The sequence below is a fragment of the Plectropomus leopardus genome, chromosome 14 (assembly GCF_008729295.1).
Source record: "Plectropomus leopardus isolate mb chromosome 14, YSFRI_Pleo_2.0, whole genome shotgun sequence".
Lineage (NCBI taxonomy): Eukaryota > Metazoa > Chordata > Actinopteri > Perciformes > Serranidae > Plectropomus > Plectropomus leopardus.
The window spans coordinates 10,925,624-10,942,835 of NC_056476.1; the positions used below are offsets into that span (position 1 = coordinate 10,925,624).

Below are 17,212 nucleotides of genomic sequence, written 5' to 3' on the forward strand. Positions count from 1 at the left end.
ATAATAATAATAATAATAATAACTAATAAAGTTAGAACAGCTGTGTTTATGTATATAGATTAGCAAACTGAATATAAATCACTCACAAAGCTATGACTTAGCTAAAATTCATAAAGCAGCCAACCCATAAAGATTACTATAGGAGCGTCTGCAATTGGACAATGTTTTCTTGACAGACACAAGAGTATTCTTATGATGCAAATAAACAAAATACAATACAAAATTCACAAGTCAAACTGTTGCTGCAGAACAGGAATGACCCAAATAAGCCTAAATATAATATGATAAAATAGTGTCCAGACAAATTTTACTACTTAAAAATTTAAGTTTGTTCTTGACCTTAGAAACATCCAATGACAAAACACTGTCATTGTATCATAGCAGCTGTGCTGGAGATTTTCATCCTCAGATATCAGATGCAGTTGACCAGTTGTCATAATTTTTTTTTTCCTGAGTGTGACTTTTTCTCAGTAGTATAAAAATCTTTTATATAATTGCTTCACAATGTATCATCTGTTTGCATTCAACTGCACGTCTTTTTCATCAATTCAAAATATTTTAGTCTACTTGTAACATGTCAGTAGTGTTTGATGTATCTGATATTGACAAAACATTTCATAAGATTAAAAAATGCTTTGTTCTGTAAAAGACTTAAACCAACAGGGTTTGATTATGCAAGATCGCCGATGATCATAATAAATGAGGGTTCGTGTATGAAGTCAAAGCAGTAGTATGTTTTTTTTATTATTTTGTCAAAAAAAAAAACCAAACACCAAACAATAATTCAAGATGTTTGATGGGACTTCAAGGTACGATACCTGCGGCATTCCTGCCTCTAAAACCACGGGGCAATGTGGCCATTTATTGTTTACTACACTGTTACTAAACAACAGAGCAAATGACCCAGGTAACTTTTGTTTATGTACAACACCCCAAAACAATATTTTCCACCAGAAAAACACACAAAAAAAACCCAACATGGCATTTAAAACATTTCAAAATGCAAATTAGGATCTGGATTGACAGTTGAAGAAACCATCTACATACAAACAGCAAAATGAGAACTTGTAATAGGACTGCCATCGAAAGTCCTGCTCGTGTCAAATCAAGTCTGTTGAGTCGAGCTTTAACAAACCAGCTCGATTTCATTATCAGCACCAGACGGGTTATTTTGATTCCTGTTTGTTCGCTGTTAGGAGAGATACCCCCAAATTTACTTCATAGATTTCCGCCAAAGTGTTGGGAAAAGTTAGGCCTTGAGCGTGATAAAGTGATAACTTTTTGGTGCAGGTCTGAAGTATTGATAATTTCTACTTGAACCTATTTTCTGTCATTTTAGGTGTTTCTTTCTCACGATTCTTCCTACAAATTTGTTGATCTCTTTAAACAAATATCTGCACATGAATGCAGAATCTGAAGGCAACAGGATTTTGTTATTGGAAGCATTCTTGTTTCAGTCTGTACTGCATGCAGGTAAACAGTCCATGCAGAGAGCAATCACCAGAAAACTTTTTAGATTTATATTAAACTATTAAACTTTTTTTTTTAAAACTGATCTGTATTCATGTGTAGATATCTGTTTATAGATCGTCATGACTGTGTCATGTAACGCCTAAGTTGCTAATCGGACTGTAATCAATGAATCTTGACCCAGATACTGGTGACGATAAACTCACCACTGACATTGTGGTTCTTAAACAGACTTCATCTTTAGGACTTTTTCTTTAACCTTCGATGTATCAACAAATCACAAACATAATCTGGTCCAAAACATCAACATAAAAAAAGACAAGCATCTCAAAACGTCGTGACTCTTCTCTCAGTGCTCAGTAGTGACCTGTGGAGAAAAAAAAAGATAACATAGAAATGTTAGGTTTTGTTGTTTGTGTGAAGGTTACATCAGGGCTCCTACAGTTTAAAGAAAAATACATATAAGACTTTTTAAGACTTCCTTGAATGCCACTTGGAATGATATTTAAGACCAATTTAGACCAAAGTTCAAATGCTGATTTTTATTTTTATTTTTTAACTTTCCCAAGTTGAACACATGAAAAAAATGAACTTATGTTGTCAAAAAAGTCTTCATTTGGTTTGCCTTAAAAAAGCTTTATTTTTTAATTGATTGAATGTGGTAAATGTACATAGGTGTTGTTTTGTTGGTTCCTTTATCCTGAGCTGTGTGATGATGAATTCAGTAAACTATTCGAAAAATCAAAATTATCAGTTATTTTGAGATTTTAAACTGAAATGTCAGAAAAAGAAAAGATTCATAATTTACTTTTTGCAATGTCTTAGCATTTATAAGTCTTTTGAGAGATTGATTAAAGACACTTTATGAATTTTATGCCTTTTAAGACTGATAAAGAATTAATGGAAACCCTGGGTTACATAAATATCAGGATTTCATGCAAACTGTAAATACGGTAACATTAAAATACTTGCAGTCTAATGATAGAAACGTGCTTTAAACGTACGTGGCGAGTAGGACCGTGATCTGGATCGTGAACGGTACCCCCTGCTGTAGTATGGAGATGGAGATCTGCGTCTGTTGGAGGAAAACAAAACCACAACATTTAACTTGAGCCTGTCAGTGTAACAGGTGTTTAGGATCACTGAACTGACTGCCATAACATGATTCATGAAATTTTTAAAGCTGACCTTGACTTCACATTTGTTTGTACATACGCTTCAATTTATATATTCATATTTACTCTTGATCTTTACTAAAAAGATCAAAGATATTCTAACATCACACTTAATTCACTTTAATACAATTCATAGACTAAAATGCCAAACTGGAAAAACAACTCACCTGTATGATCTGTACTCCCGGTCGTCATAGCGATCATAGTCACGATCATAACTTCTGTCATAACTTCTGTCGTAGCTCCTGTCATAGTCCCTTGAGGCACGCCGTGATGAACCTCCACTACTGCTGCTACCGCCACCGCCGCCGCCGCCACCCCCACCACCACCGCCACCGCCACTGTAAAAACACGTTAAAGTTAGTGACACCTCAGATGGTATCAAGCACATACTGTAGCTTCTGGAATGTGTCCATGCTGGAAAAACAAAGCTGCCTAGTTAAGAAACACTCACTACGTGGGACGGCCCATGTAGATTCCTGGAGTGGGTGTATGGGCTCGTTTTGTGATGGAGAAATCAACTCTGATCCTGCGGCCATCGAGCTCCATCCCGTTAGCACGCTCCTTGGCCTAAAAACCCCGACAACACAGTTAGAAGTAGACTTTTATAATCTAATAGTTAGTATGTTTAATCTTTGCCCTGATTTCAATGCACTGCAGACTTTAGACAAATGCTCCTGTTATACAGTCATTTGTGTAAGATGTGGCCTGTTGAATGTATTCGTATACATATTCAACCCGCACATAACCCAATTATGGGATGGCTGCCACTGCTAGCTGAGACTCTAGTCTGGATTGTAGTTACATAAGCTTTAACTTCTCTCCTGTCAGCAGACACGCTTACTGTCTGTCAGTTATACAATACATGGTCAAAAAAAAAAAGACTGACAAACATCCGTTACATGTTAGCGGAGCCTAAAGTTATTTAATAAAATTGCTTATTTAATGCTGAAACCCCCAAACTATTCAAGTTCTTGTGATAAAAATATTTTCAATGTAAAAGGTGGTAAGTTGTCAAAATTGTTCAAATATAATATCATTGTCCTTTCCTCCGTACCTCCTTGGAGTCCTCACAGTTTTCAAAGTAGACAAAGGCAAAGCCTCTTGAGCGACGCGACTGCTGGTCGTACACGATGTTGACGTCGCTTAAAGGGCCATATTTAGAGAAAACATCCCTCAGATCCCTCTCAGTGGTGTACAGACTCAGTCCAAACACACCCAGACAGTTGTTGGGGTCTGGATTCGCCTGTAAGAGTGTAAAGAGGAGTGTGGAAAAATTGTGAGCATCTGAAACATCACTGAAATAAATCTGAGCACATCAACACCTGGAATCTGATAAGAGATGTTTAAGACGTGGAATTCCCAAAGATTGGACACCATAAAGAAGTTTTACATGTGATTTTGTCAAACCTACACTCTGAAAACCATTAGTATTTTAAAGGTAACCCGCTTAAATAATTTCTGCTTCACAATTTTTCAGGCCCGTGGGAACCCCCAAATCAAGCATGATGAGGAAGCACTTAATACATACCCTGTTGCCAATATGTCTGCGACGATTCGACATGGGGGATCTGCTATGGCTCCTGTGCCGGCGGTACTCCCAGCTACGAGATCGGCTCCTGGATCGGCGTCGGTGGGAGCGGGAACGAGATCGAGAGTAGCGCCTGCGTGAGCTTCGATGGGAGCGGGACCTGGGGACAGACATAGAGAACTCGTGCACACAACCTTCAAAAATGTAGTCAACATGTCACAACCTAACTTCAGAAAACAGCATCTTTACATGCACATGAAAACCCATTTCACCTTGATTTGGATCTGGATCGAGATCGGGATCTGGACCTGGAGCGGCGGGAGCCATCTTTTGAGTGTGCTGGTGAGCGGCTGGTGGATTTTCCTGAGCCCTGAGGGGACGCACTCCTTGAGCCATGCCGTGAATCCTGGACAGACCAGACATTCAGGTAAGATCGCTCTAAACTTCAGTGTGTGCTAAACAAAAAAAAGAAAAAGCAAAAACAAAACAAACAAAAAAACAAACATGAAGGGCGAGGAGGTGACAGCACTGCCCTCTAGATACCCCCTTCAGAAAGAGTTCAGCACATTTTGGCATATCACAGGTTTGACACTGCACATTTAGGATTATAAGAGGTCATACATTGCAACAAATATTTAATCAGAAATTAAGTAATTTAACTGAAAGACAGATTTTACAAAAAAGTAAACCTAAAATGTAGGGATGTCCCGATCGGATCTGAAGGATCGGTATTATTTTTTTGGAGCATGTGCATTTGTGGCACACATTCAAATTTTATTGTATTGTTGTTACTCTAATGAGAAGAAACAGATTTTTTTCAGGTTCACCTTAAGCTGCTACAACACTTTAAGTGGAATTGAAATTCTTGTTGTTCATCTTTGGTGAACAATATATTACTGTAATAAACTTAACTGTGATGTTTTTATTTGTTGTGAGTGGGAAAGTTTTAGTTAGCCTATAACACTATTTTGAAGTGGAATTGTGGTTATATTACTCATTTATGGTGTCCTTTACTTGTATTACACTGCTACGCTAAGTGGATTTGAGAGCTATTTCTGAAGACACATTTTAGTTTGTTTACTGTTATTTTATATAAAAAACAAAAGCTGCACAAGTGGAATTGAGAGCAATTTCTAAAAACATTTTGGTTTAACTTGATTATAAAAAAAAGCTGCACCAAGTGGACTTGTGATGCGCTGCATTTAAAAGATTTTTAATTTGTTTACTTTGTTATTTTGTAAATTTAAAAAAAAGAAGAAGTTTGGATGCAGATATTTTTCTTGTATTACACTGCAGAGCTATTACACTGTCAAGTATATACACTGGGTTGATTTTAATACATTTTATGTAGTTGGAAGTATGCGTGCAATCTGCTGTTTTAAGTAGACATACAAATATTGGACGCTGATAATCAAATATAAAATGACTCGGATAGGGGGCAAAAAACTTAATCGGGACATCCCTACTAAAATGTATGAAAGGATTGTTCAGTGTTGTTTCTGATAGAGAAAAAATGGGCATGCTTCATAAGTGAAAGAAACAGGATAAAACAGAATAGCATAGCAGGCTGTTATGAAATTACTCATACCCTGGAAAACTTCTGATCTTAACTTCATAACTTCTTTAACTTCATTACTTCAAAACAACCCTTCATTTCTTCTTTCTTCTGTTTGACATTACGACTTCTTTTTCCTCCTCTTCCCCCATTTACCATCTGCCATTACAACACTAGTAGTGGGGACAGATCTTGACCGCTTCTTTTTTCAGCATCCAATATCATTAGCATGCATCAACACCATCAGCGCCAAACAATAACAACTTCACATCTGAAACGTCTTCCGCCTTTTTCTTTCTTCGAACCTCAACCTTGACAAAGAACAAACAAGGGTGATAAGGCATGATGGTTTCTGCAAGAGCCAAAAAAGTACAAAAACAAAAACAGCAAAACCAGGAAAACATTTTAAGTGAATAAAACGCACGTTTGTAAGTTAGCTTGGTATGGTCTCGGTCGGTTCTAAATTACTGTACACTGATAAACAGCTGAGCATTACAACCACTAATATTGAGTATAGGTCGTTATTTAATTGTTGTAAACATCTAAAATTGATGAAAAAGTTAAAGTAGCAGGGAAAGGCGGCGGTCACAGCTCTCGACTGCTATGCTTTGTGCTGTGCGTTTTGAACATTTACGACACATTCTCTAACGTTGTTTTCAATAATTCACAATTAAACGCACATATTTCATTTAGATTTGAGGAGAGTTAAAATGTGTTGTCATTATCCGACCTGCAAACGCAGCTAACGTCTAAGCTAGCTAGCTAACGTAGCTAGCGTAACGTCTTTCCAACTGCTATTATCTTAACGTGTAACGTTAAACAAAACTCACCTGCTCGGTGTCGCTCATTTTATCGTAACTAGACAGTAGATGTGTTAAAAAAGTACGCAGTAAACTGCCTTTAAGGACTGATTTAACGTCACCGCCCGCTGAATTCACCATTTAACAAGCCGATTAGATGTGAAACGGGCTAGCGTTAGCTAACGATGCAAACGTCCTGCTCACGGAGGAGATCGTTACCTGTTCCGGTTTGATCCGTATAAAACTTCTGGAAATTTCGCCTGAATACTATTTGACAAAGGTACAAGAAACTGGTGCAATAATAAGAATGTAAATAATTAATGATCACCTCTACAATTTAAGAATGAAATGCAATTTTATGGCTACATTTTCATACATTTCACCATGTAACGTTATATTGCAGTGGCGCCCACAAGGGGGGCAAAGGGGGCATTGATTGCAACACAGAATAATGTTTTTTCCTGCAGGTTTACAGCCCCTTATGTTTTAGTCAAACTGGAAATTTAAAGAACCCCAAATATTGAGTCCGTACCTCCGGTTACCTCGTGTCAAAGTCAATGGGTTTTCGTTTAGAAGCATTAAATAAGGTCTGTGGTTAACCCTTTGAAACCTGAATCAACATCACTTTTTCCTAAAGCATGTAGAAAATAAGCAACTTGGTAAGAAATGGCTTACAAACTGCTAGAAATTAGATTTAGAAAATTATTTTTAGAGAAGCTGGGGGAAATGTAGAAAAACAAGTCTAATTACATACAATTATTTTAAATTATTGTGATTTTTAATTTATTTTTGCTAATTTTCAGGACATTTTCTTGTGCTTTTTTTGTCTAATTTCTTCTTAATTTGGTCATTGCCTTTTTCCTAATGTTTCTGAAAGACATCAAGCCAATTTGCTCAGGTCTCAAAGCTGAACTTTGAATCTTATGTGTCTAAAAAAGATGGTTGCTAACAAGTGGCTAAATGAGACTACAAAACATCACTATGTTGTACCACAACCCCCAGACTCCAGTTTGCATTATAATCCCTGCAGACTACCAACACAGCATTGATTTATCGTATAACATTGTGTTAATATTTAGGAAAATGTGACAAATTGTTGTAATATAGATTTTAGGTCATGGGATCCAACTCCAGATGAACCCCCTTGCAGCACTGCATAATTCATTTTAAGTGTCAAACTCCAATTTAAAAAAAATGAAATCCTTTATTACAGGGAGAAAAAAAACAAATCACATTTTAAAGCATGAACTCAAACATGCATATGTGTACAGTAGTTTGTTATGCAGTACACTATACTGTAAGTCAATGTAATAGCCCTAAAAGCCTCTTGCAATATGCTCATGGAAAGATTCACAGATCTAACAGCGCCTTATGTTACACATGAAAACAACTATTAACGCTCCAGTCATGGAGTAAAAACAAACGATACACACAATCCAAAAACACTCTCTCATCCAGTCAAGTCATAAATAATAGCAAAACAAACATACTACAAGCGCACAACCATGCATTTTTTTGGAAATGGGACTGGAAAGGAGGTATTTTGATTTTCATTGTCTATTACATACAGAGATATTGATTTTTATTGCCGTCTGCTCTGCTCAACATACTTGGGACAGCCAAATCACCCCAATAATATCACCGACGTGCAACAGCATTATTCAATAAATTCTAACTTTTGAGTTGTGACCAAGTAATTTCCAAAAATATACAAAAGCATATTCTAGGTTGAGCTCAGTGTCAGAGGGCTGAAGGCACTTCAGGCAGAACTTTGATCAGGACCACAAACAATTCAAAGTCAATGAAAAAAAAAGCCATTCAGTCAGTAGTGCCAAAGCTTGTGTCATACACACACTTCTTCCATCACGATAATGTCTCCAATTACAACTCAGAGATTACAAAGGGTTAATACGTCCCCGACAGAAGAGGGGGCATAATTAAGACTAGTGTTTTAACTTTTCCAGACCAGATCAGCTAGACTGGGTTAGATTTCAGTCAGTTGAGTCCATTTAATTGGCCCATTCATTTCTCTTTCTTCACCATGTAACTGTACACAAATGCTGCTCCCATTGAGAAAGTCACTGTTGTTAGGCGGTTTAATTGAGATTGTTGCAATCCTCTATAGCAGCTTCTGGTTGAGGATTTCCCAAATCATTAATTTCCTGAAGAGAGGCATGTGGCACTGTAAAAAAAAAAAAGCAAATGTTTGTATAAAAATGCTGTGAAACATAAACAAAAAAGTGTTACCATGTGAGGTGAATAAAGTGTATACCTGTTTAAAGGTGAGAGGTCTTCCTTTTGCGATGTAGTCAGCGTATTTACAGGCAAAAACACCACAGTCACTGCCATTTTTCTGCTGGGGAATCTCCTGCAGGGGCATGAACAGTGTATGAGCCATTAAACTCACCATACAAAAAATAAAATAATAATAATTTAGTAATGAGTCAGTTGTCTAAGTTTGACTTACAGTGGCCCTCAAGCTTCCAACAGTCCATTTAGCACTGTCAAGCTCTCTGCCTTTCTTTGCTTTGTGCTCCTCTTTAAGGTAGAGTCTGGAAAATTTGCATATTAATGGCATTCAATGTGCAAGAATACAGGCAGATATATGGAAATAGCATTTAAAATAGCCAGATTTGTAAAGCTGAAGAGCGCAACAAGGACTCACAGTAAAAGACTGCAGATGTCATCGTGTCTCTGGCCCATAGAGTCGTATGACCTCACTGTCTTTGACTTGAAATCAATCACCTGGAATGAGACAGAGAGGGAAGAAAAAAAAGTTAAAATATACAGTAAAATTTACCCAACTGGATTTCTTTTTCATGCTTTTCTTTAACAACACTGAATAATTAGGATTTTCTGACACTGATAAAGAAAAACGAAATACTTCGGATTTAAGTGACAAATTAATTACTGGATTATGAAAACACGGTCTGTCAAAAATCACCCACTAAAAAGCAGGAATGTGACATCATTGTGACTCACAGCCATTGCCCAGTGGACGCCCAGGTGCAGAGGCACCAGGATGAGGTCGTAGAGGAACAGGTCGATAGCCTTGGTCCAGCGCTTCACAGCGGCATGTCCTCCAGCCTGTCCGCCTCCTCCAGCCCGCAGCTTCGGGAAGAAGAAGGTGCTGAACGAGTAGGTTTTTAATCCCTCTGCTTCACCAGAGCATCGCTCCATGACCAGAGACAGGTAGAAGTTCATCACCTTGGTAGAGGAAATAGAGGTTGTGCAAGACAATACAAGTATTTAAATTTTTCTTAAACATAATTGGGATTGCATCGGCCTAAATGGCCTGATTTCACATCTTAATTTTTCTTTTAAAAAAAAGCAATGCGTGTGAGATGTTTTTAGCCTTTATAGAATTGCAGAACTGGTTGGGTTTTTTTTGTATAATTCGTTTAAAATCGAAGGCAACTCGTTCCAGTTATAATTTCTAAAAAAAAAGCAGTTATAAGTTTGTGATTTATATGACATCACGTGACCACTAAACATGAATATTAAATCTATCCATTATGCTTTCAGCACTTGCAGTAGATCTGGATGCAATAGCCTCTGTCATGGTGATTTTGCAATTTTCCGGATGTGCTTTGCAGGTGAAAAATGTTTATCAATGACTTTTGTTTGTGTTTCACCACAGTTAACCTTATGCACCAGCTTTTGTGCATAACATTGGAGAATTGCCTTTTGGTAAATGTGAGACATTTGTGTCTCGCATGTCTGCATCTTTACAACCAGAAACAAGGAAGTGAGCTTGGTGATGTTGGGAGTGCTATGTTTGGCAAAACTGACAAGGAACTATAATGACTGTTCGAATTTGTGGAAGAGTTGCAGTGATTGGAGAAAACTGCAGTGTTGTGCAGAATTCACAGCGATTGGTCGAATTTGCATTGATCGTTTTGATCTCGGCACTGCAACATCCTGGAGGGGCTGACAGTATGTTGCCAGTGACACACATGTAAATTGGGTACCGTATCCATTCCTCCCTAAAACATTGTTAAGTATATCCATTCATTCATGTGTGACCACATGTCTGATTAATGAATTAAACTGGCATCCCACTTATAATAAACTTACTCAAAACTGTCTTCACACTAGTTACATACCTCGTCGTTGAGCCAGCTGCCCTCCTGCAGAGTGGCCAGGTCTCTCTGTGTGATGCGTAGTTTGAAGGCCGCACTGAGAACAAGGTTGGGATCACTCTGAGCCAGAGCACAACTCACCTCCGCTGCCATTTCCTGCACACAAAGACAACAATGAAACAAAATAAACTGCTTTTATGCTTTCTCCAGTATACTGACTACACCTTCACTCCTGACCCTCTCACCTTGGTCAGCCTGGGTATGTCCTCATCGCTGTGCCTCGTATGTGCTGTGTGTGCAGGATGCGCGTCAGGGAGACTGACAGCAGGAGTCTCTCTGTCCACTAGATTGAGGCGAGTAGCTACTTCTGTTGAAAGGTCCAAGTCAGCGGCCTGCTTCTCCTGCAACACACAATACAGAAATAATGCATTTGTGTTTCCACTCATGATAAAAAATTAACAGCTCTTGCAACAAGTCATGAAAGAGAGAGAGAGAGAGAGATGACTACCTTTGCACATCTAACAGGCTGTGTGTCATCAAAGGCTCCACTGAATGTCTTGCTAAAAGTCAAGCTACTCCGCCTGGAGAAGAATTATATAAAGGTTAGTAAAATAATCAAAACTAATTTTAAAAAAATGACAAACATAATATATATAAACACAGACGTACTACACTAACCTGTCTTTGGTTGCTGGTGCATTTCTCCATGTAAACACACTTGGGGCAGCTGTGCAAAAAAAAATATATAAGGGTCAGTCATATTAGTCTGTTTATTTAAATAATTGTTTAAATATTTTAAAAACAATTTAATGGGAACCACGACCCTGAAAACAAGGGTCACGTAAAACTACCCGAGTACAAATTCAGATCAGTTTCTTATTAAGCTGAATAGGCCTTTACCTGTGTATCCCGTCTTCCTGGGCACTGATTCAAAGGCTTTCCCTGAAGCAGCAGTTTTGTGATCAACCTGTGAAAGCGACTCACTGGGAGCAGAGGGTGCAGAGACTATAAGAGCAGCTCATGTCCTGCGGTATGTTGTTAAATGGACCTTGACGAAAAGTCCAAATACTCCACATGAATAACGGGGTTATACTCACTGTTGCGGTTTTGTTTGGTTGAAAGGTAGTGGTTGGCTTTTGCTGTATTTCTCTGTAACCATCTCCAGCAAGCGCCTGTAGTGCTCTTTATTGTTCTGCTTTATGGCCTAAAGAGAGAATCCAAACACATGATAACTGACACAGCCAAGTGAAACAGAGTCTTGAAGCATGAGTCATGGTGTTATGAGGGGATTTCACTTAGTGAATATAACTTAAAAACTTAGGTGTTCAGAATGCTGAAAGCAGGAAATGTGGATTGAAGGCTGAAACTTAATTAGATGGAAATCATTTGAGTGAGCTTTACTTCTTCAACCTGATCGCAAAGAGAATAAATCTACTGTTTCAGCTACCTTTCATAATTTACCTAGAGCTAAACCATCAAATCAGCTAATATAAGCTCGTTGAAGATATACTGTATTGCTGCACATGTTGGTCGATATGTAACAAGAAATGCTGAATTAGCTTTGAGTTCATATAGAAACAGTCTCACCAGTACATAGTTTGTCCACCACTGCATCGCGTTTACTGGAATTACAACAATTGTGGGAAAAGGAATCAGCACTCTAGAGAGTGCCCTTTTCGGGTTTTAAAAGGATCCCTGTCAAGATTGTTATGTGTTTTGATTTTTAAAAAAGTAAGCGGGCATGCCATTGTCAGATTTTTTTAAAACTCTGAAATATTGATAGTGTCAGCCTGCCTTTAAACTTCACATAATAAATAAGGCAATCATGTTTTACAAAGAAGATTAAAAAAAACAGTGCCAACAATGCTGGATTATAAAGCATCTTTATATAAATCCAACCAATAAAGCCTAATAATCCTGATTATCTCACCTCTTCCACAGTAAGACTGGGCTTGTAGCAGCGGCTGTGTCCAAAGCCATTGCAGGTTGAATCAGAGTTAGTGGTTCCCACTCTCAGAGCAGGTCTGGAAGGCAGCAGCTGGAGGGAGCCTCTCCTCTCCCTGTCCTTCCCTCTGTCTGGGAGCCCTGCAGGCAGCCCTGCCCCGCTGGATTCAAGAAAGATATTTACATTAGCAAGCGAGCATTTTCAAACGGAAACACTGATTTGTGTATTTACAGAAAACCGGCTGAGCCAAAGGAACTGGACGGTGACTTACCTGTATTTCCTCATTAAAGGAGGTGAGGAGCTCTGAAAGGGATTCTTCCCACTCCTCTCATTCCCTCCTCCTACTGGTTTACCTGTGGAGAAAGAACAAAATCAACCAACTGACAACGAGGATACAGCTGAGAGGACCACTTAATAAGGAGTGCGGATAAAACAAAGTGACATTAACACAATCAAAACATCATTTTTCTCCTGCAGTAACAGCTGTCCTCACTTACTCATTCTCCACTCTGTACTGTTCAGCCAGGAGGTGTGGAGCTCATCTATTCCCATCAGAGTAATAGGCTGGATCAAAACAGGAAATGCAAGGTGATTCAAGATCGAGAATACAAAGTCAGAGTATCAGATTTAAGCTGTGGGCACTTCCTGATCTATTTGTCCAAACCCCACAACTTTGTCCATCTGTTTTTGTAGGTTTATTTCAGATCATGCAAACTACAAAGGTGAGTAAATTTTAAAAAGTCAAGTGTGTTCATGATACACTTCATACAAAAACTCTGTGCATTTTGGATGTAACACCTTTAATTTGAAGTGTTTACTTGTGGTCACCCAGAAAGCATTTAAATATAGTCTAAACAGGACAATTGATATTTACATGAAACAATGTCTGCAGAAGATTTTAGCAGCAGTGTATCTGTGTAAACAAGACTGTAAGTTCCCTGTATCAAACTTCAAATGAACGTGTGTGATGAAGGGAGTTGGAGCACAAACCTGCGTCTCTTCATAATGTCTGGGCTTCTCACACCTGGGTGTCAGTGGTCTCCGCAACCTGAGCAGACCTGCCACCCCTGCCACTGTCTTCTTCACAAAACTTATGACTACATCTGACACACAGGACACGACAAATCAACAACCGTTTTCATTTGTGGGAGACATTTTTGGAATTAATATCAAGATTTTCTGTTTCTTCAACAAACCTCGCCTCCGTCTTTTCACCTCGACCTGGTCACTCTGGCAAACACTGTCTGCAACATCAACACTGTAACCGGAGAAACAAGGTTTGAAATGAAATGAGTGATACTAGCAATAAAATATCACAATACCTCGATTCAATAACACAATACAACGATGCAATGACACTTAAGATTAGCTTCAATTTGTAATTATCATATATTTTGTCTATGAAGTTACCAGTTTTTTAGGTTCACCTGCTTAAAATGTTTTAGAGAGGTGTTGATTCAACTTCATGGTCATTTTGGAGGCTTCAGTTTGTTGTACTTTTGATATTACATTAAACCTGCTTAGTGTACCATTATTGATTAAAATGGGGGAGACAAAATATTTGGGTCGAAACTAACAATATTAATTGTTGAGTCATCTGCCAAGTCTTTCATATACAAGTCAGTAAACTGTAAGAAAAGTGTGAAATACTCTCCCAAAGTCAAAGGTGACATCTCAAAACATCGTTGGGTTGCTGAAGCAACTGTCCGAAACACTATATTTCAGACTCTCCTTTATTTTATAATCCTTGAGGAGCTCTTGCCTCTTCTACTGCTGGGTTTTTAAATACACACAATTATACACAAACTAAAAAAAGGCAATCCAGCTTTTGTTGACCATGCTCCAGAATTATGGAATACCTTTCAATAAGCTGTATGAGATACAGGCTCCAACATAATGTTAAAAACATCTCTGCCAACAATACAATTCAACTGTACAGTGACCTACAGCCTCCAAAATGACCCTAAAATTTAAATCAAAACATTTGAAAGAGTTGAAACGAAAAACGGAACATTAAAACCTCCACAAAAGTTTGATTTACTGCAGGACTATAATATTGGACTGCCTTAACCTCATGAGAACTAGTGTCCATGACAGATAGATAGATAGATAGATAGATAGATAGATAGATAGATTGATAAATGGATAGATTGATACTTTATCAATCCCTCACAGGAAATTACATTTGTTACAGCGGTTTATTCACAGCTAACCACACACAACATAAAGCACACCTGTAATTATCCGCAGGAAAAATAATAATAAACGTAAACATTACATTTGAGTGGCTGTTGGTCTCTAAAGACAATTATAGCATACTAAAGTATCATATACTTTTGAATGGTTTATATGAATGTTTTAAGTTATGCTCTGGAGACACGAACAATTAACTAAAATGTCAATATCACAATAACTTAACAACAATGTCAGATGATGTCTATGCTGATGTAACATCCCTACAGTGAGCAAAAACGACCGTTAGTGTTAGTTAGCTAACATTAGCTAGTTAAATGACTTAACGTAAACTTCCCTCCTTGTGTTATTGATTAATTAAAATCTAAGAGGATAAAATGGTGAACCACCAATTCAAACACTATTCGTGAACCCCTAACGCTTGTAAGAGGACCAAAATCGTCTTTATCTCCACCGACCGACCTCTGGTAGTTCCGTTTAGCCGGTCTGCTGTGGTTCTCCTGCCGCTGCGCTCCCACTTCCACGCCAGGTCGCGTGGATACCTCCTCGCGGACGTTACCTTTCCCGGGCCACTCGGTGGGGTTTTGCCTCGTAACGGGCTCAAACAGCGACGAGATTCCGTCAACTATCCATCCATACATCCCAGACAAGTACGAGTAAATTGTAGCGCGGTCTTCGGCGCGGTCCAGGACTATTTCACCAGCAGATAAAGATATCAAACAACGATGTACGACACACAGCCTGCCATTAACCTAGCTTAGCGTTAGCAGCACGAAGGATGTGCGTCATGTAGTGTTGATGTTCCACGTAGTGCGAATGTTTCATAGGCCTGCTGAAAACAAATGGGCGGAGTTCTAAAGTACGGTTGGAATGGAACCTTAAAGTGGCGGAGCAAACGCAAGCGGCGTATGCGGAGTTCAAAAACAAACGAACCCCTGAGTGAGAGGGTAAAGAGCGTCAGTGGCAGAGCAGACTGTCATTGGCTGCTGCCGAGCTGCTCAGACTTCGATTATTTGTTACATAATAATGATCGATATCATAGTTACAACATCACAGTGACTCAAGAAGACAAACAAATAACAGAGAAATGTATTTATTGATTAATACCAAACTTGGTAGCGAATACAGAATATTTTGAAATAGACCGAACTCTTTAAAATATCCAGTAATTTTTAAATAAAAATAAATTATTTGGCCACTGCAACTGTACTTTTCATGTCTTGTTATCCCATAAAATAAATCGCATCTAATCACATTTAAGACTTTATGACGTGAAATTAGAAAAGGAGCCTTCCTGCACAAAACAGAGTGTAATCAATGAAAAAAAAAATCTTTTAAAAAAATCAAGGGAAGGCCATTTCGGACAAAAAAAGTATTGTACTGATAAAAATGCCCATCTTAAGTCAAAATGATGAAATATCTAAAAACTTAAAGTCAAAGTCAGAAATGTACAGAAGCCAAACATGGCAGTCTACCAAACTGTTTTTTAAAATGCTGTTATTTCAAAATAATGTCCTACTAATCACATTGTCTCGACAAAACTAACTTTATCTTGAGCAAACAAATAAATTATTTCGTTATCTTGAGAAAACAAGCTTTATTTTGGTCACTTGAGATAAAAAAAAATAAAACAAGCTTTTTTTTTTTTTTGTTTCTTTGTGATGAGCTGATTCTTATAATAAAGTTTTTATTTCATTATCTCAAGAAAACAAGCTTTGCTATCTTAAATAACAAGATAATTACAAAAAGATAATGTTTCTGATAAACATTTCAAACTATAAGCTTTTTGCAACTATCTCAATATACATATCAACATAACAAAGCTTGTTTTCTTGAAATAACAAAATAAACCTCTTTTTGTTCTTTGTGACACCACATTATCTCATTACAAGATAACAAAAGCTCTTCTCATGAAACTGACATAATAACCACACGATAGAGATAAAAGCATAAAATAAAATAAATAATTGGACATACGACCGTTCTTGGCTTCCATAGAAATGTAACTTCCTAAGTCAAAATGATAGCTTGAAATTGACTTTGTATTTGCTCATAATTTCACCAATGAAAATACTGCTAGTGACAATTATGATTTGGGATACATCTGACATGCAATGAACATTTTTATCATGCCTTTTCTCATGCATTTTTTATTTTTTGGTGAAAACTGGTCATTTACATGGTCGTCATAAATCTCACTAAAAAGTAAAAAAGTAGTCACTTTATCTAGCAGACCAAAAAAATAATTTAACAGCCAGTATAGAGGCCAAGAATGAAATTGATCCATTATGGTGAAAATGGAGAGAAAAACTTAAAATAGTTTAAAACTTGGACTGGAAAAGTAAAACATCTTTAATGGAAGACACAATATTGCTGATATCAGTTAGTGTCTATAGTTATTTAAAAGTCTGTTCAGTGATCACCCTCTGCCTGCCAAATGTGGCCATTTTAAATAAGCTTC

At 37.7% G+C, this 17,212-nt stretch overlaps 2 protein-coding genes across 2 annotated transcripts; both read right to left on the reverse strand.

Annotated features, from left to right (window-relative positions):
* Positions 1-730: 730 nt before the first annotated feature.
* On the reverse strand, positions 731-6,711 carry LOC121954120 (transformer-2 protein homolog alpha-like). The gene is made up of 8 exons (XM_042501456.1): positions 6,562-6,711; positions 4,449-4,582; positions 4,177-4,336; positions 3,703-3,891; positions 3,100-3,215; positions 2,813-2,986; positions 2,475-2,545; positions 731-1,837 (listed from the first exon to the last, which is right to left on the reverse strand). Exons 1-8 carry the CDS (start codon positions 6,670-6,672, stop codon positions 1,827-1,829), a joined length of 966 nt encoding a protein of 321 aa, XP_042357390.1. The 5' UTR covers positions 6,673-6,711; the 3' UTR covers positions 731-1,826.
* Positions 6,712-7,715: 1,004 nt separating this feature from the next.
* senp2 (SUMO specific peptidase 2) lies at positions 7,716-15,530 on the reverse strand. The gene is made up of 17 exons (XM_042501452.1): positions 15,214-15,530; positions 13,755-13,816; positions 13,549-13,661; positions 13,056-13,122; positions 12,830-12,911; positions 12,544-12,718; positions 11,711-11,817; positions 11,514-11,596; positions 11,292-11,340; positions 11,122-11,194; positions 10,859-11,014; positions 10,638-10,769; positions 9,514-9,738; positions 9,197-9,276; positions 8,999-9,083; positions 8,804-8,899; positions 7,716-8,713 (listed from the first exon to the last, which is right to left on the reverse strand). Exons 1-17 carry the CDS (start codon positions 15,390-15,392, stop codon positions 8,651-8,653), a joined length of 1,827 nt encoding a protein of 608 aa, XP_042357386.1. The 5' UTR covers positions 15,393-15,530; the 3' UTR covers positions 7,716-8,650.
* Positions 15,531-17,212: the final 1,682 nt, after the last annotated feature.